At 52.5% G+C, this 14,094-nt stretch overlaps 1 protein-coding gene across 1 annotated transcript; it reads right to left on the reverse strand.

Moving 5' to 3' along the window:
- Positions 1-8,081: 8,081 nt before the first annotated feature.
- Positions 8,082-9,924, reverse strand: LOC109759592 (U-box domain-containing protein 1). Its single transcript, XM_020318413.4, has 2 exons — positions 8,711-9,924; positions 8,082-8,625 (listed from the first exon to the last, which is right to left on the reverse strand). The coding sequence occupies exons 1-2, from the start codon at positions 9,707-9,709 to the stop codon at positions 8,539-8,541; spliced, it is 1,086 nt and encodes a 361-aa protein (XP_020174002.1). The 5' UTR covers positions 9,710-9,924; the 3' UTR covers positions 8,082-8,538.
- Between the last annotated feature and the right edge of the window lie 4,170 nt (positions 9,925-14,094).

The following is a 14,094-nucleotide window of genomic DNA, read 5'->3' on the forward strand; positions in this document are numbered from 1 at the left end:
TAGTCCCTCTTTAGTTATTTTCTGGCCCTCGTCTATCAATTGATAGTCAGGAGTAATTGTGCATTTGTGTTATCGATGCCTATTATTCTTGTGGTCTGTCAAGCCATTCTAGTCCGGAATGACTAGGAGAAACAAACTCCAGTACCTCGTCCATCTCTGGGATTGGGTCAAAGTAGTTGTATTCCGCAGATCAAATGCCTAACCAGCTTTTGTTCTGATCTACCTATGAGTATTACCCTCTTTATGTCAGGAATCTCATGAGGATTGCACCAACCCTTATGAATTCTTGTTGCAGTGATACTTCTGGCCATCGTTATTCATTCCTCGGTCTCCGTGTTATTGTAACCGGAATACTGACAAGTGAATCGTGGTGTGTGAAATCTATACTCCTAGCAACTCCGTTGCTTGGTAGTTAAAGGACAATAATTTCATCCTTAGCGTGTTGGTTATTGAATCACCATCCTGAGGTTGATCGTGCTACCTAGTCCATATTCCCGGTGTACTTTTCGATCGATGAGTTAGGATAGTGTCAGTCCTTGCTTATTCGGTCATATCGTCTTGCCCTGAAAAGCAAGATTGTTCTCGATCTTAATAACATGTCGGCGGATCGTGATTTTCCAAATATCTTCTTGGAAGTACCACCAGGTTGTCCCTGACCGATATGTTGAGTTTGTGAACAATTTGGTTTCCAATAAACCACCCCTTCTCCAAGAATCTGTGTTGGATACCCCTGAGCTAGTTGGTCAAGCTAAACAACAACTTGGAGAGTTGGAAGATAAAAGGTTGTCTAACTTAGTTCATTTCCAAAGGGATATCTTGTGTCTGTGTGTGTTGAAGAAAGATGATATCTTCATTGATTGATCCTCGTGATCAATTGTGGGATCTATTGTCTTACCCAAATCTTTGATTTGCGTATGGGCTATCACCAAATCAAGTCAGAACCAACGATATGCATAATGTTGTCTTACTCGTGGTTGATCCCTCGAGCATACACCATTACATTCTTTGGTATGACCAGTGCTATCACCATGTTCACATAGTTATGGAATTACATTTATATGGAAACCTGGATGAATTGTTGTTAAGCCCATTGACAACATTTTCATCTTGTCCATGATTCATGTTGAACATCTAAGTTAGTGTTGGAAACTTTTTGAAAGCATTTTCTTTGTGCTAGTTCATGAAGCCTATGTTTGGATGAAAGGAGTGACTTCCTCTAATTCATGTGCACTTGGTCTAAGTTGCCGCCGTGAATTCCAGAAAGTCAATGTTGTTTCCTCTGGAATCATCCTAAGTCAGTCATGCACGTGCAAAGTATCCTGTGGTATGATAGACTGATCATCTTCATTCCATATGCATCCCTAGCACACCAAGCCACTGATTGATTTGTTCAAGATAAAGGAGTCTGTTCTAAGGTGAATTCTTTGGACTTCCACGCGTGGAGACTTCGATGTCATTAATGATGGTTCCCCACCTGAACTCGGTAGCGTTTTGTTGTAAGACTACTATGTGGTCATGCTTGTCTTGGACAGTGTGTTCACAGGTTTGTAGCAGAACCAGCTCGTGTTTTGGAGCTTGCTATCGTAGTTCATCCCCTGAGAATCTCGCAACGTCATCTCGTCGATTTGTGTTGCAAACCTTCATTTTTCTTCCTAGACTTGACGAGTCTGGAATATTCTGACACCAACCAGATCTAAATCTCAGGCAGACATGATGGTTGGAACATTTCCAAGAACTACAATATTGGTCTCTTATTAATCGGTAAAGTGGATGTCGTGGCCAACACACCCAGCCGGAAGACCTATTATTGTAGTATCTTGATAGATAAAGTTGGCCACCTCCCCATAAGGATTCCGTAGGATTTACTTCCATAGTTGTTCCTTATGGATTCATGCGCTCCCGAAGTCCGACCTACTACTTGATGTTCAAGATTCCAAACCACATCTAATGGGTTACGCTAGAACATCAAGGAGAACATTAGAAGCGGAGTGCTAAATGTCTCTCGGTCGATCATCCAGATTTTGCTCCCTTGGCTTCGCTAAGGTGAAATCTGAGAAAGCGTTGTCCTCCTTTGCACCTGCATCCTCCATCACCGTTCATCATGGTAGTATGTTGTGTTGCCAGGGTCCTCAGCACGGATGTTGGTAAAACCTTGATGAATATGGAAATGCTCAAGTTCTTGAAAGCACGCTCAGTCACTAGGTTATATCCTTGGTATCAACTGGAATGTGCCTTCCATTTGCCGAGTTGTTCTATAACCATAGTTTCCTTTCCAAATTGAGTGTGCCATTCTTTTGAATTCTTTCAAACGATCATTTGTAAATTGCCTTACACTGGTATGAAGAGTTTCAATGATCTCTGAATCAAAAGTAATTCTTTTTGCCACTTAAGGGAATATTTCTATGAGCCACCCTCCCTAAGGTGCCCCGTTATGGAATCGTGGCAATTATCTCCTCGCTACTTTGAAACCATGCACCATCCTACCTAAGCGTGGGATTGTTGCCCACCAAATTAAATCTCATCGTTTGTTCTTCCATCCCTCTCGATGTGTTTTGCGTCTCAACTCGAGATGTTTCAACATCTCATTCCGTGAGTTGATCGTGAGTTGCTCGATCTTTAAGGAGATCGATTTCTATAGAGTTTTCCCTTGTCGTCATCGTGTCGGATGAAGATCTCGAAAGCAAAGACGTCAACGTTAATTGAAGCAACGGATCAACATCTTCGCGAAGAGCAATTGGATCATGAAGATCGTGTTAGCTTTGTGTACCCTCTGTCTTCTTACCTCACATCTTGAATCTCGGGACGAGATTCTTGTTTAGTGGGGGTGAGCTGTCACAGCCCCAGATCAGCCCTTGTTTGACTTTGCTTGTTCCTCATGTCATCATGTTTAATTTTCAAAGAAACTTGAAATGGGGATGTTGAAACCCTAGCACCAAATGCATTCAACTAGGTTCAAGTAAACAATATTTTCAATGAACCCAAATGCCCTTTAGAAAAGTTCATGATTTTTGTTAAAGGTGAAAACCTCTGCCAAAAATGATGCACCTATTTCTAGGCCATCCTGGATTTTTGAATTAAATCTTATCGTATTTGACTTTTGGGCATTTAAATGCTATAAATAATTTAAATGTTCAAATAATGTTGGAACTATTTTTGAGCCACTGAAATAATTCAGCAAGTGTCCATGAATATTTTCAGGATTTTAGGAAATGCCTTGGTATTTTTCCTAAGCTCAAAACAGAGGCAAATAATTAGAAAACAAAAACAAATTAGAAAACAGAAGAGAGAGAGAACCTTACCTGGGCCTTACCTGCAGCCCAAGTGGCTAGGCCAGCCCACCTCCCCGGCTCCTGTCGCCTTCCTCCTCCTGCCAGTAGGAGCTGGGCGCGTGGTCGCCGCGCGCGCGCGCCAGCTCCTGCTTCCACCGCGACGCCCGGCTCTTCTGAGGGCGCCACGGAGACGCCCAGAGACCCCTCTCTCCTCTCCCTCACTCTCTGCCCTTTCACTCGCCCCCAGCCTGCTCTCTGCCTCGCTCCCCCTCGGACCCAAGAACGCCGGTGCCCGCCGTCGCAAAGCACCGCGCCCACCACCGTCCCCTTGCCCCATGGTTGTGACCTCGAGCTCCGCCTCGATGCCGTGAAGCTCCAAGCCGAAGAACGCGCCCGCGGATGCCCTGCAGCATCGTCACCGTCGCCATCTTCCTGGTCTGCTCCGACGAACGCCGTCGTTCGATTCGCCGACCCCCGAGCGTCCCCCGAGCACGCTGAGCTACTCATCGACCTCGCCGTGAGCTCCTCTACCGAACCCCTCTCTCCCCGCCGTCGTTTTCTTCCTCTAGCCCCGCTGACCGCCGTGCCCGAAGCTTGCCGCCGCACCGCCTTGTCGCCACCGCAGCCACACCTATGGGAACCCGCAACCGAGCACTGCAACATGGGCAGCACGCCGTCAGGAGTCTAGAGCACTCACCCGTTGCTCCTACCGTGCGCCGCAACGCCGTTTTCACCGAGGTCCGAACTCCGGCCACCGCGGTTGTCGTCGTCGCCGTCGATTCCGGCCCCCTCTCGCCCAACCGCCTGCACCACTGGATGCGGCTGAGCGCCAGCTACGCGTAGATGATCGCCGCCGCTGTTTTGGTCGCCGGAGGGCGTTTCCCGAGCCCCTCCGCCGCGTCTGTCGCCGCCGGCGTCGAGTCGCCGGCGAGTTTGACCTGTTCGACCCGGGGTTTGACCTCCCTGGGGTCAACACACGTGGGCCCCGGCCCTGACTAGATTAGTTTAGGACTAATTAACCCTGCTGACACTGATAGTGGGCCCAATGGCTGTTAATTTGATTAATTAGATTTAATTAACCCTGTTAGTTATTTGTGTCACTGACGTGTCGACCCCACTGGTCAGGTTTGACCTGACCGGGTTAGTTGACCTGCTGACGTCACACTGACGTCAGGCTGACGCAGTAAAGCATTATCTGGATTTAAGTTTATTCAGAAAATTCTAGAAAATAGTATAAACTTCTAAAAATCATATAAAATCAACCGTAGCTCAGAATGAAATAATTTATATATGAAAAATTATCAGAAAAATGCAATCTATCCATCTGTATCATTTTCATGCATGTCAAACTAAGTTATACCTGCTGTATAGGTGAAAACATGATAATGCACTATTTGAATTCATAGTTTGAATTTGAATTTGAACCTTGAGTTCAAATCAACCCAAACCTTTCTGTTGCTAGTTGCATTAGGCCAAATCACGTCATATTGCCATGTCATGATCATGCATCATATTGTGCATTGCATTGATTGTGTTCTTCCTTGTTTGCCGGTGATTGTCCCCTCTCGATAGCCGTGATTCCGACGATGAGATCGATGACACCGATGAAGAGCTATACTATCTTCGGAAGTGTCAGGCAAGCAAAACCCCCTTGTTCATTCCGATACAATCCCACTCTCTCGCTCCTGCTCTCTTTTACTACATTAGGACAACAACGATTCAACTGTTACTTGTTGCGGTAGTTGAACCCCTTATCCTCTGCATGACCTGTCATTGCCACAGTAAATAGATGAAACCCACTAGCATGAGTAGGAGTTGTTTGAGCCCTGATGTGCCTACTCATTCATGCTTGTTTGTCATGCCTGCTATTGCTTAGAGTTGTGTCAGGTCTGATTCATCGGGGATGAGTTGGAATGGTGATGAACATGTCCTACTGTGTGTGAGCTAAGTGTGTGAACACGTTTTGGTAAAGGTAGCGGTGAGAGGCCATGTAGGAGTACATGGTGGGTTGTCTACTTGCAACCGTCCTCAGGAACTGAGTTCTGTGTTTGTGATCCATGATACAGTTACTACCACGCATTGGGCCCGAAACCAATGGACCCTCTCGGCTTCTTAATCACCCTTGTCCTCTGTCCAGGAGTTGCAAGTAGTTTCTGGTGCTAGTAGTATGCTGGAGGCCGTGGGCAGCGCTGACCGGAGGGGTGGGCTGTGATGCGGTAGGCACGTGGCCGGGCATGCCGGGCGCCCGTTTGGTGTCTCGGAACCCCGCACACATCGTTCGGGGCCGTATGTGGAAACCTCGGCCGGACTCCCTGCGGATGGAACCTAAATAGGCGATAAACCTGGACTAGAGACTTGAGTGTTTAGGTAGGCTGTGGCCGACACCCTCGCTGGGCTTCCGCTTGAAGGTTGCCGAGTACATGTCGTGTAAACGGCGGTAAGTGGTGAGAGCGTGTGTGTCGAAGTACACCCCTGCAGGGTTAACATCATCTATTCGAATAGCCGTGTCCGCGGAAATGGACTTCTGGGTTGCCTATAACAGTTCATAGACAAGTGAAAGTGGATACTCTAAAATGCGCAAGATAAGCGTGAGTGCTATGGATGGCATTCTCGTAGGGAGACGGGAGCGGATCCATAGTGGTGTATTGGTATGGTGATTATGTGGACTCGTGTGCGCCACCTCAAAGAGTTACTTGCAGTCATAGTTTAGGATAGCCACCGAGTCAAAGCTGGCTTGCTGCAGTCAAACTCCACCACCCCCCCTTTGTTGATACCGATGCATATGTAGCTAGTTCTGATGTAAGTCTTGCTGGGTACATTTGTACTCACGTTTGCCTATTTTATGTTTTGCAGAGAGACGCCAGTCTCGCTAGTAGTTCCGTGTGGACTTCGACGTTTAGCTTGATACCTCAGCTACGATCTTGTGCCCTCGGCAGGATCTAGTAAATAGTCAGGCTTCTCAGCCTTTTTCATTTGTAGATGTCTGTACTCAGACATGTTAAGCTTCCGCATGTGCCTTGACTTGTATGCTCTGAATGTTGGGTCATGAGACCCATGTTTGTAATATCTGGCTCTTCGGGGCCTAATGAATAAATACTCTGAGTCGTAGAGTCTTGTTGTGATGCCATGTTGTATTTGCACATATCGAGCATATTGTGTGTATGATTGAAATGCTTGGTATGTGTGGGATCCGACAATCTAGTTGTCTATCCTTAGCAGCCTCTCTTATGGGGAAATGTAGTCTTGTGCATCCATGAGCCATAGTAGTCCGCTACAGCCCGGTTCACCGGAGTCCTGCTAGCCCAGCACTACTGCTCCGGAACACTTGACTGGCCGGCATGTGATTCACTTCGTTCCTGTGTCTGTCCCTTCGGGGAAATGTCACGCGGTGACATCCGGAGTCCTGCTTAGCCTGCTACAGCCCGGTTCACCGGAGTCCTGTTAGCCCAGTGCTACAGCCCGGATTCGCACGCTGCTGACCGACACGTTCGATGTTGATTCATGTATGCCTGTCCCCATACGTTAGTGCCGCTTTGGGTTCACGACTAGCCATGTCGGCCCGGGTTCTCTGTCATATGGATGCTAGCGACATTGTCATATACGCGAGCCAAAAGGCGCAAACGGTCCCGGGCCATGGTAAGGCGACACCCGTGGGAGTACCGTGCGTGAGGCCGCAAAGTGATATGAGGTGTTACAGGCTAGATCGGTGTGACTTGGAATCGGGGTCCCGACACGCCACGACGAGGACGCAGACCGGAAGCCCAGATCCGGCCCACCCACGCGCCGCCACGTGGCCACCACCAAGCGTCGTTCAGGGGCAGCCCCGCCGCCGTGAGGGACGCCGCCCCACGGGCAGCAGGCGCCAGCCACCGGCGGAACTTCGCCGCGCGCCACCGGCCGCCGCGAGATCTGCGTGAGAACGACGAGGACGCCCCGCCGCCACCTTCCGTGGGACCACGCGGGCTTCGCCGGTGTCCTCTCCGGCGGCGGCGAAGCGGGGGAGGAGCGGGGAGGGGCGGCTGGCGGCGTGGTTAGGGTTTCCCCCGTGCGCCAGAGGCGACGCGCGGGGGACCGCAGTCTTATAAAAAGCCAAGATTTATAGCCAAGATTTTCTCAACAGAGATAAGGCCGTGTGGTTGGAGAAAAAGAAGAAGGGGAAATACACGTTGTGGTAAAGAGACGTTGCCATGCCATGACACGACGTCATCGCCCAAAAGGGCGTAGAATCCAGCCAATCACCTACTCCCTGGCCAGGCGGCGACAAGTGCCATTCGACACAACGACGTATGACGTGTCCCGCTATCCGTTCCCCACACTTGAAGATACACACAGGCGTGCGGGAGGGTGGGCACGAGCTCCATGCGATGCCTCGTCGTCGTCGGAGGGCCCCGGGCCCGAAAACTACCGGTAGTGGCCAGATTCAGCCAAAGAGCAGCGTCCTTTTCAGCTACAGCGGACGAATAATCAACCAACCTACCGGGCGCGAGAGATCTTTCTTTTCAGCTTTACCGCTGCGGGGCCATTCCGTCCTGCATCTTCTTCTAGGCCACAAACAGCGGCAGAAGAAGCCAGCTTTTGGTGGCAACGACCGACTGACCCAGCGAGCAGACGGCAGCGCGACCACTAGAAAATTCCGGGCTGTCGTCCTCGGTTGAACCAGCAAAACATTGCTGATTTACCAAGTCACCCGCTCGCTCACCCACGGGCCACGGCTGACGAGCCACGGCCCGCTCCTACCGCAGGAACCTGAGATGATGGATGGAGTAATAACAACGCTAGAACCTGAATGTAACAGCACGGCCGTGGATTGGATTGCAGTTCAAACCAACCGGTGATTTTTCTTTTCTTCCAGAGAACACACAATCTTTCTTTCGTATCCACCGGAAGAAACCGAGTCCGGAATGACGATGATGATCCCTGACTTGGCACTCACACTCACCACACGCGAATTTGGTTGCTTCCTCGCTCTAGAAGCAACCAAACTGGTACTAGAAACTAATAAAAGTGGAAAAAAACAGTGGGGGAGAATGAATTTACAGGGAGGCTTGGCTCCGCCACCATCGTCATCATCTCGCTTGAGGTTGAGGGAAATGTACACTCGCTCGCGGACGCAAACTCGCTGCTGGCTCGGCTATTTACACGGGCGGGCAGGCACGCCGGCCGGCTGCCCAGCCCAGCTCGTCTCGCTCTCGCCACGGGGAAAGGGGAAAACGCACGCACGCACGCCACCTGGCATGGCCAAGGTGGAATTGGTAACTGAACGGTATCATCACTCCGCCGCAACGATCGCCGCCGGCCTGGTGGCTCGCAGGCTCGCGCTTCGCGGTTGCCGCAGCATCTCGATCAGCGCCTCAGCCTGCGGAACCGCAAAACAAATTAGTAATCCGTATATCGGAAGCTGCGGGTCCTGTTTGCGATTGCAATGGCCGAACGATTGGTACCTTGGTTTTGAGCTTGGGGCGTGCGGAGGAGGACTGGGAGAGCGCGACGAGGGGAGGGATGGCGCCCTCGCGGGCGACCATGGTGCGGTACGCGGCGTTCTCGTCGCAGATCTGGAGGAGGGAGAGCGTGGCGATCTCCTTCTGCCGCGAGGTCCCGACCTCCACCATCTCCACCAGCACGGGGATGCCGCCCTCCTCCACGGTGGCGGAGCGGCCCTCGGCGAAGCCCACCAGGGAGTGGAGCACGTAGGCGGCCTTGTCCACCATGCCGGACTCGGGGTCCGACATGAGGTCCAGCAAGGGACGCACGGCGCCGGCCTCGACGGCGCGCAGGCGGTTCTCGCGCGCGCTGCTGCAGAGCGCGTAGAGCGCCGTGGCGGCGTCCTTCTTCCCGCGCGCGCCGCCGGTCTCGAGGAGGGACACCAGCAGCGGCACGGCGCCCGCGCGGCCGACGGCGGCGGCGGCGGCGCCGTCGAGCTGGGAGAGGCGGAGCAGCGCGCAGGCGGCGTTCTCCCTGGCCGCGGGCGACGCGGCCGACTTGAGCGCGCGCACCAGCGGCCGTATCGCGCCGGCCTCGACCATCACGGCTTTGTTCTCGTCGCAGATGGAGAGGTTGAGCAGCGCCGTTACCCCGTGCTCCTGCAGCAGCGGGTCGGCGTGCGACAGCAGCGCCACGAGCGGCCGCACCGCCCCGGACGCCGCGATGCGGATGCGGTTGTCCGGGTTGTGCTTGGCGAGCAGGCGCAGCTCCATGGCCGCGCGGCGGAGCGAGTCGACCGACGCCGAGGGCGACTCGAGCTCGGCCACGAGCTCGGAGATGGAGCCGTCGGACGCCTCGGCCGCGCAGGAGAGCAGCAGGCGGTGGATGCCCGCGGCGGCGGCGGGTGTGAAGGAGAGGTCGTCGCTGCCGCACTCGCTGAAGGGCTCGGAGCAGGAGGAGTCGCCGCTGTCGCTGTAGCAGCTCCGCCGCCGCGGGGACACGGAGGCGTCCGAGTCCATCCTCTCCGCCGTGCTCTACCGGACGCAAATGCCGCGGCAGGCAGAGAACCCCGGAGGCGAGACCGCGCGAGAGAGAGAGGGGCTGGGGGATGGAAGGAAGAAGAATTGGGTGCGTTGCGTTCTCGGGGAGGAGACGAGCGGATGAAATAAGCGAGGGGGGATCGGGTGGGCTGCTTAAATTAATCGCGCTAATTTTTATTATATTAAAGATAATCAACCAATGGCCCTTCCATCGCTACTTTTCTGCCGCTTCTTTGGCTGGTACGACCACCGCCACCGTCGGATCTGGAATCAGACGGCCCCGCTCCGCCACCCACCGTCGGAAAGGTACGTGAGGAATGCCGCGAGCGCCCGACCGTCCGATGGGCATCCGGCGGGGGACGCGGGCCGCATCTCGTTAGGGACGGGCGGGACGAACCGGTAGCAGGGTGGGGGGCGAAGAGTTCAGCGCGCGACACGTGCGACGACGGCCGCGTACGTACGGGGTCGCCCACGCACGTGAGGCCGGCAGGACGCGTGCAGGGCGAGCGGGCCGCACCACGCCGCGCTGCCTGCCGGTGGGCTGGGCCGGGCGGCTCGCGGCCCCACGGCGCAGCGACGGGTGGTGGAGCGGCGCGGCGGGGCTTCGGGGTGGGAGGAAGGGATCGGGTAGGTGCCGGGGCGGTCGGCAGGGGGTGCCCCGTCCGTCCCCCAGTTCCCCTGATTTTGACGGTTTTGGCTGTCTTCGTCGTGAGAGTGAGGGGAATGGCCGCGTCCGGAATTGGAGGCAGCGTCTGCACACCTCGTGCCGTTTTGGCTTCTACTGCGTCATATACCACGAATCATACCACGTATAGTACGTGCCCACATGAGCATTTTTGCATGCCCCCAGTGTCGGCTCCGAGTCGCCCGAGTCCTTGGATGTTTCTGCATGCACTGGTTTATCATCACATGGCAAACTCACAGCAATAAATCTTACTGTAGTTGCTTGTGTAAGGCGTATGGATTTTAAGCTTGATGGCATACCAAACCTGGATCGATGGCATAAATAGACGGAGTAAGAGCATCTACAGTCGGATTCGGCAAATCCGGCCCCTCAAACGCCCGCGGACTCCTCAGAAAATGCAATCCACGTCCGGACACCATAATTACCATATCTTAAATCCATACATACTCATGCAACTACGTCGACGCACACGTATTGTCCGGCTACTCCATCGCACTAAACATGCCATCGGACTATCAAAATTTGACATGTTTGGCTATGGTGGAGTTCATCCACGGCTGCCCTTGCCCGACCCGTCGCCCTTGCCGTCCTTCTCGCGGAAGTATCGGTCGAAGACGCAGTACGGATAGATCCGGATCTGCTCGTCGCCCGAGCTGTCCTCGCTGTCGCTGTCCACCTTCTCCTCCTTTGGTGGCAGTGCGGTATTGGCAACCGCCCGTTTCTGCTCTCGAACGAGGGCGCGCGTGTTCCTCCGCTGTCGTTTCTTCACAGTGCGGACGTGGATGGCTTCCTCCTCTGCGGCCGCCTCCGCCGCCACCATTTCCGTTGTGATACGGGCCTCGGCGGCCCTTATCCTTTCCTTCCCACGGCAGGCCGCCCATTCCCGGTGGGACTCATACTCTGCCCGACCGGTGATGAGGAAGGAGAGGTGTTCCGGCCGGGACCGCGAGGATCCAGCACCAGAGGACCCGAGCGCCCGGTGAGCCGACGCTATGGCGTCGCGGCGGACGGATCCGTCCGTCGGGCGGGCGCTGTCCTCCCGGGAGCAGCGGAAGGGCAACGCGGACTGCCATTGCCTCCTCCAACCCACACGGGACAACAACCAGTCGACGGATCCGGACTGGTCGGAGTCCGATCCGCTGCCTGCCATGGCGGAGAAGGCTGCAAACCGCCGGAGGTGAGCTCGGGTAGCGGAGGGGAGTGGAGTGAAATGGCCAGGGTTTGCTCCGGCGAGAGGATGGGGACGAATATAAGTGGGGTCGGTCCGGTCAGCATGGGCCCAGTCCGACGTGGCGGGCGTGCACGGGCGCGCCCGGGCACCCCATCTCCGCCCCATATTTCGGTTGGATATAGGGGGTGCCAGTCAGCCCAAGCATTTGAAACCCGTTTGAGACGTCCGTCTGGGTCGAAAAAACGTGACCGGTCAGTAATGTGCAGGCCGCTCGGGAGTAACGGGCAGGCCACTCGGGACATGAGGCGGATTTAAGAGGTCCGGATGTAGATGCTGTAAGACTACTCCATCTGGTCCAGTCAGGGCAGACAATGATCTGTATACTACTACTTGATTTGATTCAGTGCAGTTGGGGTAAGGCATACCACTGAGCAAAGCTGTAGACCTGTAGTATAAAAACTACCCACGAGAACCGTCAAGTACAATATTATCCACTGAAATAAACTCGCTACTTATTCATATGCCACGTGCTGCATGAGTCGTTCTTTTTCTCTCCCTCCGTGTAGATCAGCTCCATGGTTTTGTTAACCCTTTTTTTTCTTTGCGGGCTAACTTAGATTGGAAGTTATCCCGCGTTAACCTGTTGTTAGAGCACCTTTTTGCTCGTTTTTTCGCATTATGCACGAAGCACAGAATGAAATGTTGTCCTATTCCATTTCGAGTCTGAACGTCCACTGCGACCACTACGAAAGCGCCAAAAGGTGATTAAGTGGTCTGCATCACTTGGAAAAGGGTGAGCCACGAAAGTGCTGGAGTACTACACTGATTAACAGATTAAAGGCAGCACTGGAGACTAGTAGCACGTACTTACGTTCCCGGTTGTACTTGAATTGACATGCGGTACAGCATGGCGCGATTGACCGGCCAAAGACGGGCGAAGAAAATGTAAAATAACCAGCGCGTGAGTGAGAGGGGAAGCTTTGGAGCACGGGGTCGCGGTGGAGGCGCTGGCGACCTCGCCGGTCACCGGGCAGCAGCCCGCGGGGATGAGGGACGATGGATGATTCCTGACGTGTAGAAAAAGACGCGGCTGAGGGCAACGGACGGCCATATCTCCGTGTTTCGACCGAAAGCGCGGCGGTTCCTATTTGACGTTCGTGAGCGTCAGAAGGGCATCTCTTCGCTGAAGGGCGACCGCCCACGCCCCGCTTTGGGCCGGCCCACAGCCGCTTCATGTTTCTTATTTTGTTCTGTTTCTGTTTCCGTTTCCCTTTTTTTTCTTTTCTATTTCTTTTATGTTTTTTCATTTTTTTCCATTATTTCTTTTTTCTTTTGCTACTCTTTCCTGTATTTATACAAAGTCCATTATCTATTATAAAATATTCAGCGTGTATTAAGGAAATGTTCACGGTATTTATAACAATTTCACTCATTTATTAAAATGTTCATCATATATTAGAAATTGTTCAATGAATATAAATGTTCACTATGTTTCCGAAATTTGTTTAGTGTGTATCACGCAAATGTTCAATGTGTATTAAAAAATTGTTCAACAAATATTACAAAAATGTTCAATGTGTATCTTTGAAATTGTTCGATGCATGTATTCATATTTGTTTTCAAAAATGTTTCTCATATAATACAAAAAGTTCATCGTGTATTATTTAAAATGTTCATCGTATAATAAGAAAATGTTCAACTTATATTTACAAAATGTTCAATGGATACCACAAAATGATAAATGTGTATTTCTTTCTGTTTTTTTAAAGAAGTTCCATACTTAAATGCTTGCGTCGTGTATCTTTCACTAGAAGCCATGTGCTTGTTTGGTTAGCGTCACTCGTTCCCAAGAGGTAGCTCAGGAGTTCGATTTCCCTTCTCGCACATTAATTATGCGATTTGTTTACGTATCACAAGCTCGTTACTCCAAATGGGCCGACCCAGACGCCCCGGCCTTCAGCGAAGCTGGTTTCTTTTGACGCACATGCGCGGCACATAGGGGCTCTCGAAAGCGCAGCCTTAGATTGATGTCCACCATCCTAGGCCCATGACATATAAAGGACAGACAGGCCCAGGAATCGGCTGACAAGAAACGGGGTTTCCCACCCCAAAAAAAACGGGTTTCCCGGGATGGGCTGCCGTAGCTTCTTCTCAGGATTAGCATTTTGCATGCTGTGATATTGTCAGCGCCGACACTCAAAAAGAAAAATTGAGCCGTCCAAGTCCTTACATAGTAAGCTCACTGTAATCAATCTTAACTGCTTAATGGCACCAAGCACCATGCCAAGTTGCATCTACCATGGGGCCTACGTCCCAGCCTCCAAGCATATCTTATATTGTCCACATGGGGCCTACATCCCAGGCCTACGCTTGTAGCATGTGTCATTGCCTCTAAAGTTGGGTCCTAACATGCGTCATCTTGATGGGGAAGCACATGTGGAAACCCTAGCAGAAGTCGACCGCGGCAAACTCCTTTATCCGTCCTGGATAACACCAGCGAGAGAAGCT

The sequence above is a fragment of the Aegilops tauschii genome, chromosome 2 (assembly GCF_002575655.3).
Source record: "Aegilops tauschii subsp. strangulata cultivar AL8/78 chromosome 2, Aet v6.0, whole genome shotgun sequence".
NCBI lineage: Eukaryota > Viridiplantae > Streptophyta > Magnoliopsida > Poales > Poaceae > Aegilops > Aegilops tauschii.